The following is a 24638-nucleotide window of genomic DNA, read 5'->3' on the forward strand; positions in this document are numbered from 1 at the left end:
GTCCTGCTGCTTCTACCTGGCCTGGTAACATCTTTCCTGGAAGGCAGGTGTCCTAAGCACAAAACTTCCCCTGGTCTGACAGTCTCAGTGGTAAACTTGGAAAGGAATCTTTTTGAATTTTCATCCAACAAACCCTTCCATCAGAGCTCCCCATCCTTTGTCCTGGTAGAAGAGCAGGAGGAGGGTAAAGAGACTCCCTTAAAAACCAGGAATCTAAACAAAGACTGTGCTTTCTACTCTTTGCTGAGCCACCTGCCTGGCCTGCCCAGGTGTATTCTCTCCATTCAACTATGTAACCTTGCTCTCCCTCAGTCCCAGTGACTGGGCACCCTCTGTCCCTTCCATCCTGACGGATGCCTATCCCTAATAAAACCTTATTACCTCGCTCTCTGTCGCATGCCTGAATTCTTTCTTGTGTGAAGACAAGAACTCCATGGCTTCCAAGCTCTTTTCTCTGGCAGGTTCCTTTTGCATGCTGTATCAGAGTGGTCACCATCAGGAAACAGAGGACATGCTGAATAAAGTCAAGTTGAATGTGTACAGAAGTGTGGGCAGGGTTAAGGATGCCACTGTTGCACCCAGGCTCTCACAACATTGGGAAGACATTTCTGTCCTGCGGTCTGAAGGTAGAGGAAGGAGAGCAGTAGGGAGTGAAGTGTGAGAGGCACACACAGGAGTTATTATAGGGTTTGGTAGAGGAGAGGGCCACTGGCAAACCACAGCCAAACAAGAAGGGAGCAGAAGTGGTCCTTTGTCCATCCTTTTTTTTTTTTTTTTAACTTTTATTTAATTGTCTATCCTTTCTGTTCATCCATAGCCTGCTGGTGCTTCACTCTGACTGAATTCAACCAGAGCCTGGGAGCCCAGCTTATGGAGTTAGGAGCAAGGTGAGCGCAACAGAGAAACAGTGCCAGTGCCTCCAAGGCCTCTTTAGGGAGGTGGAGATTTAGATTTGGAGCCCAGCAGAAAGATAGGTAGGGATGGGAAAGTTGATGGGAAGTCATCAGCTTTTCAATGGACTATGGCCCCAGTAGTAAGAGCTATGTGTGTTAAGCTGTTTCTTTGTTAGGCAGCATGCCAACCATTTCACAATTAATTCTCCTAACAAAGCTGTAGATTTAATACGGAAGACAGTGAGCAAAGAAAGCACAGTGAATTGAAGCAATTTGTTTAAGATCACACAGCCATGAGGTGGCATGTCTACAAATTAAGAGACAAGCCTTTCTTTCCCCAGGGACACACAGCTTTTCTGTCGGGGAGAATCAGATACTAGAGAAGTGCCTGTTAGGGTCACATGATGTGTGTGTGTGTGTGTGTGTGTGTATATATATATATATATATATATATATATATATATACTTTTTTTTCTTCTCATTTTTCTCATTCCTTTTTGAAAGAAAACAATTCTGACAAGAATTCGTCAGAGAAGATACTGCAAATTTTAATGTCCCAGTTTGGGTATTGCCTTTGATTAAGGCTGTTGCAGACTAAAATATTAGTAACCCACATATTCCCTACACCACAAAAGAGTAGATTTGCTTTTATCTTGGGAACAAAGCTGGATAGAAAAGCTTTTTTAACTTTTCTTAATTCATGAAACATTTATCTTCAAGTCAGGTTTTGTTATAGCAGCATAAATGTGGTCCGTCAGCATTTCCATTATAACCCCATATTTCCAGGGCTTTTCAGGAGTGCCTTAGAGACTCTACTCTGAATTAAAACTTGGCATTGGGGATTTGAATTAAAAAAACTACATTTTCCTTACCAATTAATCAAATAGTTTAGAGATCCTCATGTTAGAAGAATAAGACTAAATATGAATTGTGTATTAATGCAAAAATATTTTAAGATAAATTTGATAATTAAATCTTTGTAAAAAATGTTAACATTCATGATAAAACTATGTTATATCACTGTCTATTATTTCCAAAAGAAAATTAACTATGAAAGTTCCTATGATAATATATAAAAACCAGTTATAACATCTTATACTTTGCCTTTTTGGCTTTGTAAGTAATTTGTTTCTACTTTGGGAATTTGGATGGTTTCAAGTTTTGGGTATAATTGGTTTAAAGTTAAAAGTGTGTAAAGATGCTGAACCAGATTAACAAGGGGAACAGAGAAGACGCAAAAGAGTGCCAAAGTGTTTCGATGTACTTACGTGAAAGTTAAATTTATGTGGGGAAATTTTGTACTCGCTGAACAAGGGTTAGTAGCATGCATTCTTTCTATAAATTGATACTTGAAAGATAACTTGTTGAACACATGACAATAGTGAGGACTAAATAGAGTTTAGTTATAAAGCATTTCTAATTTTGCTTAGTTCAGAAATACAACATGAATGACCAGCAATAATGAGATAGCATCGTGGTAATGCTCTGTGTTTAACGTCTTATTTTGTAGTCTTCTGTTATGGTTCTCTCAGCCTTGAAAGTTTTAAGGTAGATACAAGACAGTCAATGAAATGAGAGGAAGCCTCCTGATTTCTCTCCAGCCCCACTGGCTTCCTTGTTCCACAAACATGACAAGCAGATTCCCAACCGAGAACTTTCCACCTGGAAGACATTTTCTCCCAGTGTCTACTGGACTGTACAAGGTTTAGTCCTTGTTCTAACTTTACCTTCTGAGTGAGGCCAAACTGGAAAACTCCACTGTAGAGCAGATTTGCCTTTGGCCCCTCAAACCCGAAACTAACTTATCACATCCCTAATCTTGCCTGACATTTTCTTCTCACACTCAGTTCTCTCATAACACACAATATACCTTTTTAACAAAATGTCTATCTCTTCCCACTACCATATAAGGTTCATAAAGGACCAGGTTCTTTGTCATATTTGTTGACATATTCTAAGCATCTAGCATTGTACCTGGTACACTTTAATTGCTGAAAAATATTTATTAAATGAACAAATTGCTGAGTAAAACCTGATTTGATGGCAAGATCTCCAAAAAACCATCCAGACACAACTTTTCTCTGGTTCTGCGATAGAATTTGGGATATTTTCAAAGGACTGTCAAAAAACCTCTTTGTACATTGATGTACAAATCAAACATCTCCTATATGGATCCCCATTGTAATAAGTCACAAGTCTGTCTTTCCTGGAAGCATTTAAACTTAAGTTCAGAAAATTATATAGTCAATTTTAATTTTAGTTATTGCTTGGAAATGATAAATTGAATGTGCAGGGAAATTAGGTACACAAGGTAATTCAAAGATGGTGCTCAGAGGAAGTAAGGTGGGTGGAACCCAAAGTTGTTTACCACCAAAGCTAATGGGCCACACAACATCAGAGGAAGTGAGGACAACTGATGATGAGTGTATAGACATGGCTAGTCCTATAAAAATCGCCCTGTAAAATGACCTTTTTAAGTGATGGGTTGGTCCTTATGCCTTGCCCCAATGACTCTGCAGTTTTGTGCTTTAAAAGGCTTTGCTACGTGCACAATAAATGGGTTTTTGCTTGATTCCCTGCTGCATCTGATTGTCTCCAGGATCATGAGGCTGGGAAATGGGTGGGCAGCATGCTTACCTTTCCTCGGGCCCAGTCCATCCTCCTATGGGTGGACTAAGACTGCATGAATGGATAAATATGAAGTATGAATTTCACAAAAGCAAGTGTTTATTCTTTATTTCAAATACCACTATATACACTTCATGAAAGTTTATGCTATCGTGGTATTAATGGTGAACTAAAAATGGTAAGATCTTTTTTTTTTTTTTTTGACAGGCAGAGTTAGACAGTGAGAGACAGAGAGAAAGGTGTTCCTTTTCCATTGGTCACCCCCAAAATGGCCGCTATGACCGGTGCACTGCAGGATTGGAAAACCAGGAGCCAGGTGCTTCCTCCTGGTCTCCCATGAGGATGCAGGGCCCAAGCACTTGGGCCATCCTCCACTGCCTTCCAGGGCCACAGCAGAGAGCTGGTCTGGAAGAGGATCAACTGGGACAGAATCTGGCACCCCAACCTGGACTAGAACCCGGTGTGCTGGCGCCACAGGGGGAGGATTAGCCAAGTGAGCCACAGCACCGCCCAAGATCTGTAATTAAAAAAAAAAGGGGGGGGGGGAAGGGGCTGGTGCTGTGGTTTAGTAGGCTAAGCCCCTGCCTGCAGTGCTGGCATCTTATATGAGCACTGATTCTAGTCCCAGCTGCTCCTCTTCTGATCTAGTGCTCTGCTATGGCCTGGGAAAACAGTACAAGACAGGCCAAATATTTGGGCACCTACACCCACATGGGAGGCCTGGGTGAAGCTCCTGCTCCTGGCTTCAGATTGGCCTAGCTCTGGCTGTTGCTGCCATTTGGGGAGTGAATCAGTGGATGGAAAATGTTTCTCCCAGTCTCTCCCTCTTACTGTGTATAAGTCTGCTTCTCAAATAAATAAATAAATAAAAATTATAAAATAAAACAGAACCTTGTCCCCATTCCCAGCAGTGGTGGAAAAACGATGCTAGAAAAAAAGTTTTTTTTTTTCTGAAACGGATTTCAGTTCTTGGTCCCAGAGTTTGAAAACAATGCTAAATGTGAAATGGATCAACTTGATGAGAGTTCACTCCCAGTTCAATGATGTAAAAGTAAGAACAGCAGAGTTTTGATATAGATACCAGTCTTGTGGCGCACTCACTCAGGATAGCCCTGTCTGATTCTAAATGCTAGTTAATAGAAAAGGCTTCTATTTTCTGTTTTGAGAATGTATTACTGTGGGGCAATAAATAAATAACTTTGAAAAATGTATCTTTCGATGCCTTTTTGTGTATCACTGTGGAAGGTATTTGATTTTATTTCTGTTTTCTGTTCTTAGGGTAAATGTGAGCAGTCACTTTATGGTCACATGCATTCTATCAATGATGCCACCTTCATGCCTCAGGTAAGTTCAGATTTCCCAAGAAATCCTTGTAATACTTCATATAAAAATTAGTTCCATAAAATTTTTAAGTTTGTTAATTTTCATTTTACCTGAAAGATGAGGGTGGGGGTGGGAAAATAGGTAGAAAGAGACAGAGCGATCAAGCTCTTCCATCCCCTGATTTGCTTCCAGATTCTCCAAACAACCAGGGATGGGCAAGGTCCAAGTCCTGAGCCTGGAATGCAATCCAGGTACCCTATATACCCATAGGTACTCAAATTCTTGAGCTAGTACCTGCTGTTTCCACTGGGTATATTAGCAAGAAGCTAGATTGTAAGTGAATTTAGGACTTCAACCAGGCATTCCAATGTGGAATTGGATGTCTCAAGGTATCCTTTTTTTTTTTTTCTAGATTTAGTTGTTTGTTTGTTTATTTATTGATAAGATGAAAGTGAGAGTTAACAGAGAAAGAGATAGAGAGAGATCCTCTAATCCTCCATCTGCTGGTTCACTCCCCAGATGACTACAATAGCCAGGACTGATCCAGATCAAAGCCAGGAGCCAGGAGCTTCATTTGGGTCTCCCATGTTAGTGGCAGTGTCCCAAGCACCTGGGCCATCTTTTGCTGCTTTTCCTAGGCCATTAGCAGGGAGCTGGATTGGAAGTGGAGCAGCCACATGAACCCATGGCCATATTCGAATTTTAGCATCACAGGCAACTACTTAACCCACTATGTCACAATGGCAGCCCCACAAGTGGTATCTTAATGGTTGAGCCGAATGCCCACTCCATAAATTTATTTTTATTAAACAAATTTCCAATGTAAAAATGGTAACTTAGATGGTGAGGAGAAAAAATTTAAAATTTAATTACAATGAAAAAATATAGATAGTATAAAGTTGCAAAATTTTAAAATGTGTATACGAACACAAATACATACACACATATCAAGCAGTGGCAGGAGTCATGGGAAATTCTGTTTTATTCAACCTTCTCTTAAACATATTTTTATGAGCTTTTTGTCCAATTTGGTCTTCACACAGTAAGTGGAATATAGACTGCATTAAATTTTAATACAGAATCATAAAAATAACTAACATACTTAAAAGGAAACCTGGAGGATAAAACCAAAAGCAACAGGGATTCTCTTCAGTTTAGAAAAAATAGACTGGGGCTGGTGCTGTGGCATGGCAGATAAAGCTGCCGCCTGCAGTGCTGGCATCCCATATGGGTGCTGACTTGAGTCTGGCTACTCTACTTCCAATCCAGCTCTCTGCTGTGGCCTGGGAAAGCAGCAGAAGATGGCCCAAATCCTTGGGCCCCTGCACCCATGTAGGAGACCCAGAAGAAGTTCCTGGCTCCTGGCTTCACCTCTGCACAGCTCCGGCCATTGCAGCCATCTGAGGAGTGGACCAGCAGATGGAAGACCTGTCTTTCTGTCTGCCTCTGCCTCTCTGTAATTCTACCTTTCAAATAAATAAATCTTGGGAAAAAAAAAAAAGGATAGACCAAGACTATAAATGTTTTCTCTGCAACTTTTTTTTTTTTTTTTGACAGAGTTAGACAGTGAGAGAGACAGAGAGAAAGGTCTTCCTTTTCTGTTGGTTCACCCCCCAATGGCCACCATGGCTGGTGTACTGCGGCCAGCTCACTGCGCCGATCTGAAGCCAGGAGCCAGGTGCTTCTCCTGGTCTCCCATGTGGGTGCAGGGCCCAAGGACTTGGACCATCATCCACTGCACTCCCGGGCTACAGCAGAGAGCTGGACTGGAAGAGGGGCAACTGGGACAGAATCCGGTGCCCCAACAGGGACTAGAACCTGTTGTGTCGGTGCTGTAGGCAGAGGATTAGCCAAATGAGCCATGGCACTGGCCATTCTCTGCAACTTGAGGTATGCAGATGACTTTGCCAACAATGACAATTATAAAAATTGCTTTGTGTTGCTAAGCTAACTGATGGTGTCTAAAAAATGGTTTATGTAGCAATCATGGAATGATGATTTAAGTTTGTTCCTTCTCAGATGCAAGTGATTTGACTAGACCGCTCAAGTTCGACAAACTATGATTAGATTATATCTAGTTTTCAATTTATCTCTAAGTTCCCTGAAGACTGAGAATCTGAATTACATGTCCTGTTTGTTTCCCAATTAGCTATAAAGAAATCTCTTGGATTACTTATGTCTGACTTCAAAATGACAACCTTGTCAAAACTCTGTTACTACCATATTAGTATTCTTTTAGAAAGAGCAAGAATATACACTATAAGTAATATCTTCCAGGGGAATGTTGATGGCTTCAACTGAAATTGTGCTAGTGCTATTGTCAGTCTTGAACATTTTAATGATGGGCTCAACCACAATTATGTTTTAACAGATTTCTCTTTGTAAGGAATATTCCGCTTAATTGACTGTAGTGAGCCAATTAGTTGAACAGCATCATATTATGGATTGATTCGAGATACCAAGTAAAATTTTATTTCTAGGAGAGTACAGAAGCATTTATGCACTGTGGACTCATATGCTATAGGATAGTTATGCCAAAATTCCATTAAATGGCTATAACTTCAAATGACTTATGAAAATTAACTGAAAACTGAAATGTAGTAAACTAATATTTTGTAAGTCAGGCATTCTGATAAGTAATATCATAACCAAAAAAGATAAACCATTTAATAATATTCTGAATAGTAAAATAAATAAACACAGAAATATCCAAAATAGATTGATTGAATCAGTAACCAAGGAAGACATACCTTAATCCAGGACAAGATGATGAATATGAAGTCCAGATACCCAACAACAAAATGACTAATCAGTTTTTGTCTGCACATTTTGTTTATACCAAAAGTATTATAACACCATAGCTCGAAATCAACAACTCAAACTCTAATTGAAAATGGTCCATTAATTTATCTTTGTTAAGCACATATATTTATTAACTATTAAGAAAATTATGTTTTGATATGATAACTCACATACTTAGGTAAAAATTTGGGCCACTTGTATTATTTTTCAAAAATTGTTTTTAATGTCACATACCTGCTAAGGAATGTTCCGAGGCTGCACGATCGCAGTGACTGCAGAGCACAAGGACTTTCAAGGGCATGGTAATGTGACACAGTTCATTTCCAAACAAATTATCATACACATTTGATACATAATACACCAAATATACAGCAGGCAGATATTTTAATTATTTTGTATGAGCTGTGCTGATTATTTGATGCCTGTAGGGGTAGACATCATTGTTTAAGTTCTGTATAGCTATTTACAAGAATATGTTTTTAGGAAAATTCTATAATTATAGATTTGCAAGCAGAAATCACTAGTGTAAAATTCAGTGTTATCAAGCTAGAAATCAAGATTCACAGAAAAAGGTATATAATATGCAATACTTGTGTATTTTCATGTTATAATATCAGAGCTCTGATGTCTTCATTTCCGAATGATTTCTCTACTGGAAGTAGATATTTATTTTAAACCTTGGTTTAAAATCATCTAATCAAACATTTTGGTGAAGTATGAAGGGTTTATAAGTAATTCTTCTTACAAAGCAGAAGTAAAAGTAAAAAAGGAAGCTGACCATAATTTCTGGACAAAAAATGAATAGACATAAATAATATGAGGAAGGATTTAAAAAACCAAACTGTAATATGTAGCTTTGTATGGAGCCAGCATCTATGGTAGACAGTTACTCAGTTTTCCAGGAGGTGGACCTGTTCTCTGTTGGGAAAGGGAGTTCCATCATGCCTTCCAGTAGCTCTTTTTGGAGTTTACTTTTACATTTTCCATGCTATTATTTTTCTTCTACGTTTTAGTCCCACCTTGAAATTAATCATGAAAACAGTTGTTACTCATTAAATATGTTTTATTTTTGTTTGCCTGTAATTGACTTATGCATTTGACCTCCTTCCTTCATGGTTTCATTGTCTTCTTGCTGAAGAATATTCTCTGATAGATCTTTTAGGAAGAGTGCATAAATAGAACACTTTCTTGGTGTTCATGTATCTGAAAATGTCATTATTTTATTTTCACTCTGGTATTCCATTTTCTTCTGGCATTATTGTTGCCAATGAGAATCTACTAGTAGCTTATCCTATGCAGATAGTTTGCTTGATATTATTTTATGTATTGTTAATTTATTTTTATATAAAAGTATCAGGAATATACAACAGAGAAAAAGCAATCTTTTCAACAAGTGATATGGGAAAAAGATATTCGCAAACAGAAGAATGAAATGTTTCTTTATTTTTTAAATTTTATTTAAGGTATGTAAATGAGGTATACACATTTCATAAATACAGACTTAGGAACATGATGACACTTCCCATTCTACCCTCCACCCATACTCCCACCCTTCTTTCTCCTCCTTCTCCTATTCCCCCTCATAATTTTTACAAAGATCTATTTTCAGTTTACCTTATACTCATAAGATTAATCCTATACTAAGTGAAGAGTTCAACAAGTAGTATAAAGGAAAAAATATTATGGGTGGTGGTTCGTATCCCAGCTGCTAGATTTCCTATCTTGTTCCCTGTTAGTGTGCCTGGGAAAGTAGCAGAAAATAACCCAAGTCCTTGTACCCCTGCACCCACGTGGATGACATAGAAGAAGCTCCTGGCTCCTGGCTCCTGGCTCCTGGCTTCATACCAGCCCAGCCCTGGCTGTTGCAGCCATTTGGGGAATGAACCAACAGATGGAAGATCTGTCTCTCTCTAACTCTGCCTTTCAAATAAATAAATAAATCTTAAAAAAATGTATCCAAGAAGCAGAAGTTGGGGTAGAGGCTCCCATCTGGTGGTGGTTCACTCCCCAAATGCCTATAGCGACCCTGAAACAAGGGATGAATTTGGGAGCCAGGCACTCAATCCAAGTCTCCCACATGAGTGGCAGAGACTCAGTTCCTGGAGCCATTAGAACTGCCTTCCAGAATCTACATTAGCAGGAAACTGGAATCAGGAGGAGGAGCTGGGAGTTAAACCTGTATTTTTCAGTGTGGAATGTGGGCATCCTAACTGAACCAACTGCCTGCCTCTGTGTTGAGTTTTCCTATTTCATTATTATATTTTCATATAATTTCTATTTGATTGTTTTCAAATTTTCCCACCTTTGCTTCATTATGTCTTATTTGATTTCAGATACACACATATTTCTCTTTCTTCAAAATTTAGTGATGCACAGTTTCTATGAGTTTTTGAGTGGTAGGGCTATTTCTGCCTTAAGTTTTTCCTCTGTATTTCCAGAAATCTCCAATATGATATTCTCATTATCCATTCCAATATGAACTCCAAGTCACAAGTCCACTGAAATGGCTTTTGATTTTCATGTTATTGGAACAATGACCATTTCTGCATTATCATCACTTAAAACATTCTCCTTTCTTGAGCCCTGAGAAGTGAACTACACATGGCCGCTACTTCCCAGGCTGCAACACTGGACCCTCCACTGTTATCTGACTGCTAAATATCAACCTGTACGAAGATTCAGTCTTAAGTCATTTTCTCTGTCAGATTCTCTTCTTAATTTCATTTCATCCACATGTTGATGATTTCTAAGTAAATCCCATTCTGACATCAGACTCACCATTAGCTATCTCAGCCTAAGTATCCTAAGACATAAAAATTCTAAAGCTCTTCCTTTTCCACCATCTCACCTAATTCCTTTCCCAGACATATCTGCCTGGTAAATACCACCCTATTCATCATGTATAGATGTGGGAGGATGAGTCACAGTTTGTAATTGGCTTGAGGCTTTTTGTCTATTTGCTTTTTTTCCCAAGAATCTCTCTGTACTGGAAATCAGTGGAAAGCAGTGAGAAAAAGATTGTTTCTCTGTTGTTTAATTCAGTATCTCCAGCATCTAGCCTAGTTTATTTTTTTAAGATTTTTATTTATTTATTTATTTGAAATTCAGAGTTATACAGAGTGAGAAGCAGAGAGAGAGAGAGAGAGAGAGAAGGGGAGGGGAGGGGAGGGGAGGGGAGGGGAGGGGAGGGGAGGGGAGAGGAGGGGAGAGGAGGGGAGAGGAGGGGAGAGGAGGGGAGAGGAGGGGAGAGGAGAGGAGAGGAGAGGAGAGGAGAGGAGAGGAGAGGAGAGGAGAGGAGAGGTCTTCCATCCACTGATTCACTCCCCAGTTGGCCACAGCAACTGAAACTGTGCCATTCCAAAGCCGGGAGCCAAGATCTTGCAGGTCTCCCACGTGGGAGCAGGTGCCCAAGCACTTGGGCCATCTTCCACTGCTTTCCCGTAGCCTGGTTTATTTTACACATTTAGTACTCAAAACAGGTGATGAATACATGAATGAATGCAGAGTTCTGAACAAATGTAAGCACAAGGCGTCATTACAATACTGTATCACTCTATCTTATTTATTTCACTTTTTTTTGGCCTTTCAAATTATCTAGATGCTGAGTTGCAAAGAAAAGTCAATTAATTATTGAGATAGATGAGCTGTTTTTTTAGAAAGTTGCTTTGACATCATAGCATAACTGTCCCTTTGAAGCACTGGACAATTACCCAATTCCAGTTATATTTTACTTCTATTAGTATTTTGACTTTCCTATTCATAATATATGTTAAGAAAATCATAGCTCCTCTGAAAAATAAATGATGAAAAGACAATGAGTATGAGATAATGAATGTATTGTACTTAAAATATATGGCAATTATAAAATATTATTTCTCCTGCTGCTGTTATTATTACTATTATTATTGGAGCTAATGTTCCTTTCTAGCAGTTTGAGTTCAAAGAAGAGAAGAAAATAAAAGAACATAAACATAGGGGCCGGCGGCGTGGTGGTGCAGTTGGTTAATCCTCTGCCTGCGACACCGGTGTCATATATGGGCGCAGGTTCTAGCCCCAGCTGCTCCTCTTCCAATCCAGTTCTCTGCTGTGGGCTGGGAAAGTAGTAGAAGATGGCCCAAGTGCTTGGGCCCCTGAACCCCCATACGATACCGGGAAGAAGCACCTGCCTCCTGGCTTCAGATTGGCACAACTTTGGCCTTTGAGGCCGTTTGGGAAGTGAACCAATGGAAGGAAGACCTTTCTCTCTGTCTCTCCATCTGTAACTCTACCTTTCAATTAAATAAATAAAATCTTAAAAAAAGAACATATACATAAACTCACTTACATACACATATTATATATATATATATATATATATATATATATGGCATAATTCCTTATATCCTGTTTTTCAATTTGACGTATGTTGCAAACACAAAGTTGCAGTGTATATTTTATACCTTAACCAAAAATAAAAAGAACACAGAATTCTAAAATTACTCTAAATAGGAAACCATGTAAACTATGTTAAACTTGAACTAACTTTTACTAACAAAAAAGATAAAAGTTGCCATAGGAATATTTTGTCTTTCATATCAATATGTGTCATATGATTATTAAGAAGTTCAGAGTTTCACATTTGATCTGGGAGAAATTAATTGTTTTTCCTAAATTGCCAGTTTGTAGACTTAAATACACTAACATTCTGTTTTCCTTAAATCCTTGATAAGCAAATACCTAAAATTGTCTACCTAAAAAAGTTATCCTCACCCCTATTTTTAGCAAAGAAAGCTGAAATTTTGGTTTCTGAATCTTGTTTGTTATCCAACTTTACACCGAAAGTATTTAGTATCAATCCCTGGCCATTTCCTATAAAGGAATGCAAATAATATTTAGGTCATGCCATTGATCATCTGAAGGACAAATGATGTCAGGTAGTATTTACACATTACAAAAATTTCAATTTTGTTTACTTCTTCAGCCATCCAACTTGATGTCAGCTACCATTTAGCTGGGCCAATAATATTGATATTTGATGTCAGTTCTTATTCATTACTGTACCTAGATGATGCATAAGTTAAAACTTTTAAATGTGTGCTGAAAAAGACTAAAACAAGTTCTGTCTATCTAGGCAAATTGGAAATAGCAATAGAATAGAAAATTAAGGGATATGTAACAAGTTATTTTATGCAAATACAAGTTATTACAGTGTTGCTACATTGAAAAATAATTTTGTATCTGTTAAGCTCATCCCATACTATATGATATTTCTTAAATATTTCTTGAAATAACCTTGTTACAAAATTTACAAAGAAAACAAATTTTGGCAAAAACTTGAAACTTTAAGCAATGTAAAACATTCATATATAACCAGACATTCAAAAATGATTAGAATATTACAAAGCAGATTTGATAAATTGATAGAGCTCTTCTGTTTTCCTACTTTGTTTATTCTTAGAAATTTAACACAGTAAATCATTAAAGAAAGACAAAGTCCATTTAACATTATATTGCCCACTTACAAATTTTAAACAGCAATAACTCCTATAGTTGGACAGAGGTGATTTCATGTATTTGTCATTTTGTTGATGGATACGTGAACATTAGAAGCAACATTTTATGTCGTATTTCTTGCACTAACCTTTTGACTATGAAGTTAATAATTTATTTTCCATCACCTATTTATCTGCATCTTTCAGATGACTTAAAATTTTTAAGCATGTGTGAAAAAGTCTCAGTAGCAGTCTCCACTTATCAAGCCTCTGCCGAGTGCTTATTACATCCTGGCCTGTTTTCTTAATCCTGAGAGTTCAGTGATGGGGAATACCAAGTTCTGCCTTATATTCTGGTAAGAACCAGAGACACAAGATAAGAAACAAATGAATACTTCAAGAATAAGTATTGCTGGGGCCAGCATTGTGGCATAGCTGATTAAGCCTCTACCTGTGATGCCAGCATACCATATGGGTGCCAGTTCAAGCCCCAGCTACTTCACTTCCAATACAGTTCCCTGCTAGTGCACCTGGAAAAGCAGTGAAAGATGGCCCAAGTCCTTGGGCACCTGAACCCACATTGGAGACCTGGACAAAACTCAGGGCTCCTTGCTTCAGATTGGGCAAGCCACAGACCTGGCCGTTGGGACCAAATGGGGAATGAACCAGCAGGTGGAAGATCTCTCTCTGTCTCTCTAGTCTCTGCCTTTCAAATAAAAAAAAAAAAAAAAAAAAAACAAAAAAACAAAAAAACTAAGCCCTTAAAGAAAAGAGTTGCTGCTTGTAAACTAGAAATCAGGGTGAAAAAGTATCAAAGTGAGAGTACAGAGCTTACAGTAGAATGATCACGAAGCAACTGTGCAAGACATTTAAGGAGAACATGCAAAGGTGTTCCTTTGTGAGAAGTTCCATCCACACGAAGTAGACTAGGGTAGATGAAGAAGGGGGAATATCTTGCATGTAACAAATAACTGATCATTAACTTAGGTTGTTCTTATTTTATTAGTTAAATGCAGTATAGTTGGGAATGTTCTAGAATCAGCATTACCTATGGTTCCCAAAATGTTTATTTATGCAAAATGCTCTGGCTATGAAACATGTAATAGATTGTTTTGTGTGACAATACCTTTTTTAAGTTTACCTCATAATTTTTGTCTTGATCTTGGTATAGAATCTAATCAATAAATATTCCTTGATTAGAAAATATTAGAAAGTCAAAACAGCTCAGAACCTACATGGATATTTCAGAGAATGTAGTTCGAGCAATACCAGTTGTGACAAAATTAAATTTACTTTGTATCATTAGTTTTAAATTTCAGGTAAACACTTAATACACCTTACAGACTCTATTTGATGGTTTTGAGCATACAGCTGCCAAAAGTAACTCAAAATATATTTATTATTTTTATAAAAATAATGTCAATTCTCAGAATATTTGGCCTTGTAGTCAAATTACCTTCTAAGTCAGTGAAGCCACAGTTAAATAAGTGTCACAGTTAAAAAAAAATTTTCTAATAACACCAGCATATGAATACAAAATTATGCCTTTCTCATGACTGTACTCAGTCAACTTGTGTGTGACTTAAAAATGTGAAAAGCTACAAGTGTGATAAACAGCATTTTTATAAGAAATTATTTTAAATATTGGGGTAATGTCTATGCATCATACATTGTCTCTGAATCACATAATTAGAGGAAGAAAAATTATCACACCCATTTACCCATAAGCTTAATTATAAGAAAACTTGATTATCCTCTTTAAGGTAATTTTCCCCACTTAATTGTGTGTTCTCAGGTGAATGTGACCCTGTTAATCTATACTTCAGTGTCTGTTAGTTAACACGCAAAACTTTAGGCAGAGCAAGAGAATCTGCCCTTCCTCTGGAAGACAATTAATTTGTATATCCAGAGTGACCATGCAGGGAAAATATTTTGAAGGTTACAGCTCCCAGGAAGATGGCTGGAATTTCCCGAGGAAGTTTTCACAGTGCTCTGTGGGCCTTGCCTGTCAATCACCGCCATGCTGCATCTTTCACCCCTCCCCGCCCACAGCTATATCAAAAAACTCAATGGTTCTTCTAATTTATTTAACTTTGTCTACATTACATTCAGAAATCCAAATGTACTGTATTTTCTAAACTATTCTTATTTTCATGCTTTTTTATTTTTTTTTTAACTTTTATTTAGTGAATATAAATTTCCAAAGTACAGTTTATGGATTTCAGTGGCTTTTTTACCCCCATAACTTCCCTCCCACTCGCACCCCTCCCATCTCCCGCTCCCTCTTCCATTCCATTCACATCAAGATGCATTTTAAATTATCTTTATATACAGAAGATCAATTTAGTATATATTCAGTAAAGATTTCATCAGTTTGCACCCACACAGAAACACAAAGTGTAAAATACTGTTTGAGTACTATTTATAGCATTAATTCACATTGGACAACACATTAAGGACAGAGATCCTACATGAGGAGTAAGTGCACAGTGACTCCTGTTGTTGACTTCACAAATTGACACTCTTGTTTATGGCGTCAGTAATCTCCCTAGGCTCTTGTCATGAGTTGCCAAGGCTATAGAAGCCTTTTGAGTTCGCCAACTTCGCTCTTATTCAGACAAGGTCATAGTCAAAGTGGAAGTTGTCTCCTCCCTTCAGAGAAGGGTACCTCCTTCTTTGATGACCTGTTCTTTCTACTGGGATCTCACTTGCAGAGATCTTTCATTTAGGTTTGTTTCTTTTTTTTTTTTTTTTTTTTTTTTTTTTTGCCAGAGTGTCTAGGCTTTCCATACCTACAATACTCTCATGGGCTCTTCAGCCAGATCCAAATGCCTTAAGGGCTGATTCTGAGGCCAGAGTGCCCTTTAGGACATCTGCCATTCTATGAGTCTGCTGTGTATCCCGCTTCTGATGCTGGATCGTTCTCTCCCTTTTTTTTCTATCAGTTAGTATTAGCAGACACTAGTCTTGTTTATGTGATGCCTTTGACTCTTAGACCTATCAGTGTGATTAATTGTGAACACTTGGACTAATGAGATGGCATTAGTACATGCAACCTTGATGGGATTGTATTGGTTTTCATGCTTTTTTAAAAAAAAAATATTTATTTTATCTGAAAGGCAGAATTGTAGGGTGAGGAAGAGTAGGGAGAGATAGAGTTCTTCCATCTGCTTGTTCACTCCCCAGATGGCTACAAAGGCCAGAGGTGAGCCAATCTGAAGCAGGAGCCAGAGTCTCCTTTGGGTTTTCCTGATGGGTACAGGGGCCCAAGTACGAGGGCCATTCTGTGCTGCTTTCCCATGCACATTACCAAGGATCTGGATCAGAAGTGGAGTAAAAGAATTGAACTGCCACCTATAGGGGCTGGTGGTACTGCAGGTGGTGGCTTTATCTGCAGTGCCACAGTGCCGGCATCTGACTTGCTAGCTGAGTGGCAGTCAAGCTGAAGGGCTTTTGTTTCTGCTTTCAATACCTGGTTGATACAGAAACACAAAGAACCTTGAAAGCCCCTGTTTCTTTTTGATGGGGATTGATATTGGAATCGATCAAACGTATTCATTTTTTTTTTCTTAGCCTGGGAGTTAGGATTTTTTTCATGGCAGCATCTGCCTCCTAGTTTCCATACTAAAATATAAATTTACAGAAGAAACAAAGGCTTTAAAGTATGAACTGCTTCCCTACCATGTTATGTTTTGTGTACCCAAAATGGCAAAAACAGACTTCCTTTGTGAGGTTGTGACTTTGCTTTCTCTAAAGAGCCTTCCATGGATACAATTGCCTATCATCAAATAAATGAGATTATTTCACTATTAAGGAAAAAAATCTAGAATTTTGAAAAAAACTGTGGATAGTAAACAGAAACACAGCCTAGGAAATCATAGTTCCTAGAAAGGCTATGGATTTTAGTTAAATATACTCATATGTTGTTTCACACTCTAATCTGTTTTTTATGAATCAAACTATAGTTTTGGGGATATTTTACCCAATCAACCCCAACATAGCAACAGCTAGATATAGCCTACTGTCTTTGAACATGAACTACAGTAGTGTAGGCAGTATGATGACACAAACCTTAGTCACAAATTACCATCTCTATTTTGTTTTTACTTTTTTTTACCTTTTATTTAATGAATATAAATTTCCAGTGTACAGCTTATTGATTACAATGGCTTCCCCCTCCCATAACTTCCCTCCCACCCACAACCCTCCCCTCTCCCACTCCCTCTCCCCTTCCATTCACATCAAGATTCATTTTCAATTCTCTTTATATACAGAAGATCAATTTAGTATAAAGATTGCAACAGTTTGCACCCACATAGAAACACAAAGTGAAACATACTGTTTGAGTACTAGTTATAGCATTAAATCACAATGTACAGCACATTAAGGACAGAGATCCCACATGAGGAGCAAGTGCACAGTGGCTCCTGTTGTTGACCCAACAAATTCACACTCTAGTTTATGGTGCCAGTAACCATCCTAGGCTGTCGTCATGAGTTGCCAAGGCTATGGAAGCCTTCCAAGTTTGCCGACTCTGATCATATTTAGACAAGGTCATAAAAGACAAGGTGATAGTAACCAATGTTCCTAAGAGTGGCATTTACCAGGTTTGAACAATTATACAGCATTAAGTGTGGAAGAGGACCATTAGTACACACAGGTTGGGAGTAGAGCCATTGGTGGTAGAGTAGAGGTTATGATTACAAAGGAATGAGGCCCAAGTGCACTAGACAGGGTCTAGAACAAAGGACAGAGTCATTATTAGAGGAGTTAAGAAAGATGCTGTCTAAGCTACAATTAAGTTTTCTGATTTAGAGGCAAATAGAACCTGATAGAAGGGGCTTGATAATAATCTGTTGGGCTTTAGGCCTTGTAAGTTAAGAGGCCCAGACCTATCTCTTCACATGGGGTATATCCTAAGGTAGGTGTGAACCTCCTAGGGGAAGGCACTCTGTTGACTTTCATTACTTGGCTGGCCTGGGAGGAGAGCTGGCCAGGTAAAGGCAGGGGGCATCTTGCATCCTCTGGTCTGCTTTAACACAAACCAGGAGGAAAAGAAAGCTAGGCATCAGAAGCAATGGGTGGCAGGCCTAGTAATGGCTGATCTGTACAGTGATCTGCCCTCAAGGAGACCCAACAGGCCAGTCCACTGCAGTGGCTTTCAATGTGGTAAGCCTGGGCTTCAGCAGAAGTCAGCTTGTGAAGAGCCCTGGCAGCTCTGCCAAGAGTTGGATCACTGGAAATGGACCTGCCCTGGAGTCGAAGGATGCCCAGGTCAGAGCTACAGATCTTAGTGGCTCTAAGCTGAAAAGCCCTTCACTCAGCCCAATTTCCAAAGTGACCACTGCAGCTGAGGGTATGGTCAAGTAGGGTCAGCAACATTGCAGGCAGAACTGTAAATTTCTTCTTAGAGATGCCACCATCTCTATTTTTATAGTGGAACGACTCTGAATTTATGTGACTGTGCTTATGTACATATTAAGAGAAAATAAATTCATTGCAGGTTATCCCAGCAATCTTATTGCAGTGAACACTGTATTAATCAATAATAATTGGTCACTTTGAAGAGACTTTTGCCAAATAGATTAACACCTTAGGTTACTATTACCATAAATAAAACAGATCTAACAGAATTTGTGTCACCCTACTTGTAATATATTCTGCAGTGATCAAAGACCAAAAGGACATTGCTATTGAGAACAGTAATTAACACTTCACTCTTCTCTTGGCTAGATTATTTGTTTTATTTCTCCATGAAGCATAAAAATACATATTTAAAAATAAGCTGTATCCAAGCACTTAGGAAATTGATTATTTTGAAATTACTAGAAATTTGAAATAGTAAAGTTTTCATGTAAATATTTGTGGAACTGAATGAGGTAAGTTTTTAAAAAAATACCTTTTTCTGGCCAGCGCCGTGGCTCAATAGGCTAATCCTCCGCCTTGCGGCACTGGCACACCGGGTTCTAGTCCCAGTCGGGGCACAGGATTCTGTCCCGGTTGCCCCTCTTCCAGGCCAGCTCTCTGCTGTGGCCAGGGAGTGCAGTGGAGGATGGCCCAAGTGCTTGGGCCCTGCACCCCATGGGAGACCAGGAGAAGCACCTGGCTCCTGCCATCGGATTGGCGCGGTGTGCCGGCCGCAGCGCGCCAGCCGCGGCGGCCATTGGAGGGTGAACCAACGGCAAAAGGAAGACCTTTCTCTCTGCCTCTCTCTCTCTCACTATCCACTCTGCCTGTCAAAAAAATATATCTTTTTCTGACAAGGGAAGAAATACATGTGACTAGAATTGTGCAGAATGCAGATAAATCAGCTGCTGATGTCAACATCCAGAATTCCAAATTCTTCTGAAACTTCTGGTCACTGAAACAGAAGCTCCTCTAGTTTTCATTTTCTGTCCTCTCCCTTTCATCCTCTGGGAAGATAAAAGAACTGACTTATTTTCTTGATAAAGGACATCAGATTAATGAATTTAAGTGCTTGCAACCTTAAAAATTGTCATCATTGGCATACTACTTCAAGTGCAGTATCAACTGTGGCTAGCTTTTACTCTTCAGGGGGTCCAGTGTTCTTCAGTATTTTATGTAAATTTATGCAAAATCTGCTCCAACAATATCAAAAGCTATTTATTTCAACCCCCCAAAGGAAAGCTTCATTTCTTGATTTGGTAAGTGGAAAAACAGAGTGGAAGCGAGCTGAGTTATAGGGTGAAATAAAAAGAATATTGATGTAGCCATGGATAGAGAAGTTTGGGAAGAAAGCACTTGTATATTTTCAAGTGTACTGAATAAAAGATTCACCCATATTTATTTTGTTCCTATCTGCATTTCTAAAATGGAAAGTTACATGGAAATACGTTTAATTTTGCTTATGAAATTTTCCCAAAGTTTCTCCAATTTGATTTCAGAGCTCACTAAAGTATAGGTCCATGTCTTACCCATTTCCATATTCTGTTCTCCTGTCCTCTCACTACCACCTGGTACTAGGCCATGCTAACAGGAAAAGCTTGTCCAGTCAATACCTAATGAATGACTAATCATTTTATCAAAGCCCTTTGAAAGAAGATATTTCATCATCCTTTAAAATTATGTACAAATTTCTTTTTTCTTCATACTAATTTATTAATATTTAGGAGTCTGAAAAGACCAGGATTCCAAAATGTTTCCATAATTCAGTGATATGTGTGAACACCATTGCATTTCTTTTTATGAAACTTTGCCTGGAAATATAACTAGAATGATGAATATGTCGTAAATATGGAGCCAAGACCGATACAGAGGGCTCAATTAAAGATCAAAATGTCCATTGTCTGACCACTTAGGCAATTAAAAAAATAAATCTTATCATCACAAAAGAAAATAAATCAATTGTGGGATAGAAACATACTATGCTAGATAAGTGGTGGGAAAGAAAAGCTAAATGAACCAAGGATTATATACTTTGATTCTTAGATTGATACTTAGAAGCATTTGATGTTCTTTAATTCTCAAGTTGGATCACCCACCATGGATTGCCTTAAGAAGTAAGGTCATCAGTGCGGGCTTCATTCAAATGTGGATAAATATGGAAAATGTGCTTTGTTTAAAACAGTTGTTTAGATGAACACAAGATCATGGGCATAGGTAAAAATACCTCAAGCTACAATTATTTCAGAAAAATAAATAGTATGCATTATGTGTATATGTTTTGGCAATTATGCAGTTAAGTGGTCACATTACTGTATACATGTGTCATTACGACTGCCTTAAGAATGTGTGGGACAGCTATTAGCATGTTTTAGTTCAATTTTATTTTCCTAGTTTAATAGGAAAATGGGAAGACAAAATACAAAACTCAAAACTCTATTCAGGCTTCTCTGGTTATGTTCACCACAAACCACATCTCACTTCCTATAATCCAACATCCCTTATTTTCATTCTCAGCTTCTGCTGATTTCAAAATCCTATGCTAAAATGAAATAATAAAATAGACCAAAATTAAATCAAACTGTTTAGAATGAAGACCTAGTGCCTAATATATATTAAGAGTCTATCACTGGCTTTCTTCTCATTCATCTAGCAGATTTGAAGTCAGTCAGACTGAGTTTCAGATCCCAACTACTACTTACTAGGGGTATGAATTAGAAATAGCCTATTGGGGGCCAGCAGCGTGGTGCAGTATGTTAATCCTCTGCCTGCAGTGCCAGCATCCCATACGGGCGCCGGTTCTAGTCCTGGCTGCTCCTCTTCCAAAAATCCAGCTCTCTGCTATGGCCTGGGAAAGCAGTAGAAGATGGCCCAAGTCCTTGGGCCTCTGCACCCTCATGGTTGCCCAGGAGGAAGCACCTGGCTCCTGGCTTCAGATCGGCACAGCTCCGGCCATTGCAGCCATTGGGGAGTGAACTAGCAGACAGAAGGCCTTTCTCTCTCTCGACCTCTCACTGTAACTCTACCTCTCAAATAAATAAAATCTAAAAAATATATAAAATAGCCTCAATTTTCTCATATATAAAATGGAGATATTACCCACTACCTCATAAACTTATCAAATTAATCCTGTGAGATGATAGGTATTTTTGTATTCCTATAAATATTGATGACCTTGGGAAGGCAGCATTCGCAGTCCTTTGTGAGCACCTTCTCTGTTCCATTAGTGTTTCAGTTGGTTCTCCCCAGTTCTCTAGGTGATTTCCTCAAATGCATATGTTTGGCTGCATACCTGGGGAGTTTCCTCTGCAGATCTCCAGCCTTCTCTTTGTGCAACTCTTGCATCTCCCACACTCTGTACTGCAGATCTAAACTCCGGATCCCTGAACCCATGTCTTCATTGCCTTGCTTTTGGGAGTCTGCTGTGCTCTAACTCCATTCCTTCTGCCTCTGCTGTGGGTAAGAAACTGTCAAGCTAACATGACACAGTACTCTTATGGCTCACTGCAGGAGACTGATTTCTTTGCGACTACTGTTGTTTCCTGCCTGATGTACAGTCCAGGGCCTTGTAAACCATGGTTTCCATGTCTTCGCCAATTCTTCAGTTGTTTCAGGCAAGTCCCTGCTCGTCCATTGTGCAGGCAATGGGAGTCTTTTGTAGCATCTGTTTTGAAGTGTCAACAGATTACCAGATCATATGTGGTTATAATGATGATAGCACTCCTTTTAGAACTAATAGTTAGTCTTCCCTCTGATAAAAGTTAAAGGTTGGCAGTGTGTTTGCAGGAAGACTGAATTACAGTTTTCTTGGGCAATGAATTTTGCATGAAGGCTTAGACCAATGCCTTAATTTCTCAAGTATTTCCTTTTCTAATCCATAGGGGACTAATATAGAGAGCCTTTGAATTGCTATTTAAAATGTATTGATAATCACTTACATTCCATCTAAAAATTGAGAAAAACCATAGAACATGAATGCATTACTTGGAAATCTGTTTAGGGAAACACAAATTTATTTTAAATATCTGATCTTTCTGAAACCTGAAGGATTCTCTGTGGCTCAATACTCAATTGCAAAAATAATAACAAGACTGAACTCTTTCCTTTGACATGCAGGGTGTTGCCAAACTTTAAAAATTTAACACTATTCCCTCTTCTGATATGGAATACTAAGCTTTAGTTTTTACTTTGTATCACTTTGCTTTATTCTCTCATATTCCAGAAATCCTACAGCCCTCCTTCAGCATTACAGTGGGTTACTATGTAAATGTATCATAAAAGATTGTTGCAATATGACAAACCACATCAGACAAAAACACCAGGGGTCTACAAGGCAAAAACCTCATACATGAGTATCTGAAATAATGTCAATAATGACACTCAAAATGAAGTAAACTCACATGAGAGTCAGAAAATTTATCTTTAGTGCTTTTAGAAGAGGCTCATTGCCAAAGGCCGAATGCATTAATTTCATATGCCATGTAAGAAATTTCCATTTCCCCTTGAATAAGATGTTAGTCTCAAAGACTGTCCTTAGAGTAGAAATACTCTTAGTGATTTATTAAACCCGCTCCTCTTCACGTTAAGAAATCTACTAATTTTGCACCATATTTGGCAGGCAGGAAGTTTGTCCAATCTATCCTCGATTCTATCAGAACTGTCTTTCCATTTATTTAACATCTGCAAGCCAACAAGCATTATGTTAAATATTGTGGGAGATTTGAACAAGTAAAGGACTTAGTTTTTGTTCGTGGTGAACTAGAATGAAATTATAGGCTCCAGACCTATACACAAAGTAGATAATTATCTGTTTGTATAAGATAACAGCTTATAAGTGTCAAAGATGGTTAAGTAAAATTCAATGGGGTAAACTTAAGCCCACAGAAAACTTACATAAGGTTATTTATAGCAGGTTTGTTCAAAATTAGCAAAACTTGGAAGCAAACCAAGGTGACCTTTGTTCACTGAATGGATAAATTGAAGTACACTCAGAAAATGTAATATTAGTGCTAAATGAAATAAACAACCTATGAAAAATATGGAGGAAAATTTCTGAGAAGGATACCATATTATATGATTAGAACTATATGATATTCTGAGAAGGGCAAAACTTATAACATTGAAAGTCAGTTCCTTTTTCTTTGTAGTTACATTTGAGCTATTATATAGCCACATATATTAAACAATATAGGTCTATGAGGAAAAGACAGGTATGTACACAGAAAACTAAAACTGGGGCTGGTGTTGTCATGCAGCAGGTTAAGGCACCACCTGCAACACTGAAATCACACATGATCTCTGGTTTGAGTCCCAGCTGCTCTACTTCCAATCCAGCTCCCTGCTAAGTGCCTGGGAGGGCAGTAGGTCATGTTGCAAGGCTTGGGCTCCTGCCAACCACATGGGGAGCACAGATGGAGTTCTTGACTCCTGGTTTTGGCTTGGCCCAGTCCCAGCCCCTTGTGGCTACTGAGGAGTGAATTAGTGGATGGGAAATTTCTCATTCATTCTCTCTCTCTCTCTCTCTCTCTCTCTCTCTCTCTCTCTCTAACTCTGCCTTTTGAACAAATGGATAATTCTTTTTTGAAAAAGTAGTAAGAGAAAATTAAGTTTAGTGTGTATGTTTTTTGATTGTATTTCATCTCCGGCTCACATAGAATAAATATTGTGAACTGGAGGACATTACAAGAGATTGTGTGTGAATTAGGCTTTGGGTATTTCAAATACTTACCAGAGAAAGAAATAAGAAATAAGCATCCCAGTCAGCTGAAACAACAGGAGGAAAACCATGAGCGTGCAATGTATGTGAGGAATAGTAAACAGAGTTACATCTGGGGAAATTTGGGGATAGGATGAGCAAGAAGGAGAATATCAAGAAGGTGCTCAGATTTGCACTTAAAAAAAAAAAACGCTCTGCCATTAGTATAGGGCAGGGTTTATCACAGCAATATTGATTTTATGGACCAGTAGTGCCATGTTGAGGCTAGGGATTAAGGGCTGTCCTGGGCTTTGTAAACTGCTTATCAGCATCTCTGACCTCTACCAGTTGAATGCAGGGGTGCTCCCATTAGTGACCAAGATGTCTCTAGATATTACCAACTGTTCTCTGAATGGAAAAATT

General features: G+C 38.5%; 1 protein-coding gene across 1 annotated transcript in view; it reads left to right on the forward strand.

Annotated features, from left to right (window-relative positions):
- Positions 1-24638, forward strand: part of SPAG16 (sperm associated antigen 16) — a 1194746-nt gene that overhangs the window by 906664 nt on the left and 263444 nt on the right. Inside the window, exon 14 of the mRNA XM_062201827.1 lies at positions 4800-4865. Within this exon, the coding sequence (XP_062057811.1) occupies positions 4800-4865 (66 nt within the window). The remainder of the gene's footprint in view (positions 1-4799; positions 4866-24638) is intronic.

Source organism: Lepus europaeus, chromosome 1 (genome assembly GCF_033115175.1).
Source record: "Lepus europaeus isolate LE1 chromosome 1, mLepTim1.pri, whole genome shotgun sequence".
Taxonomy (NCBI): domain Eukaryota; kingdom Metazoa; phylum Chordata; class Mammalia; order Lagomorpha; family Leporidae; genus Lepus; species Lepus europaeus.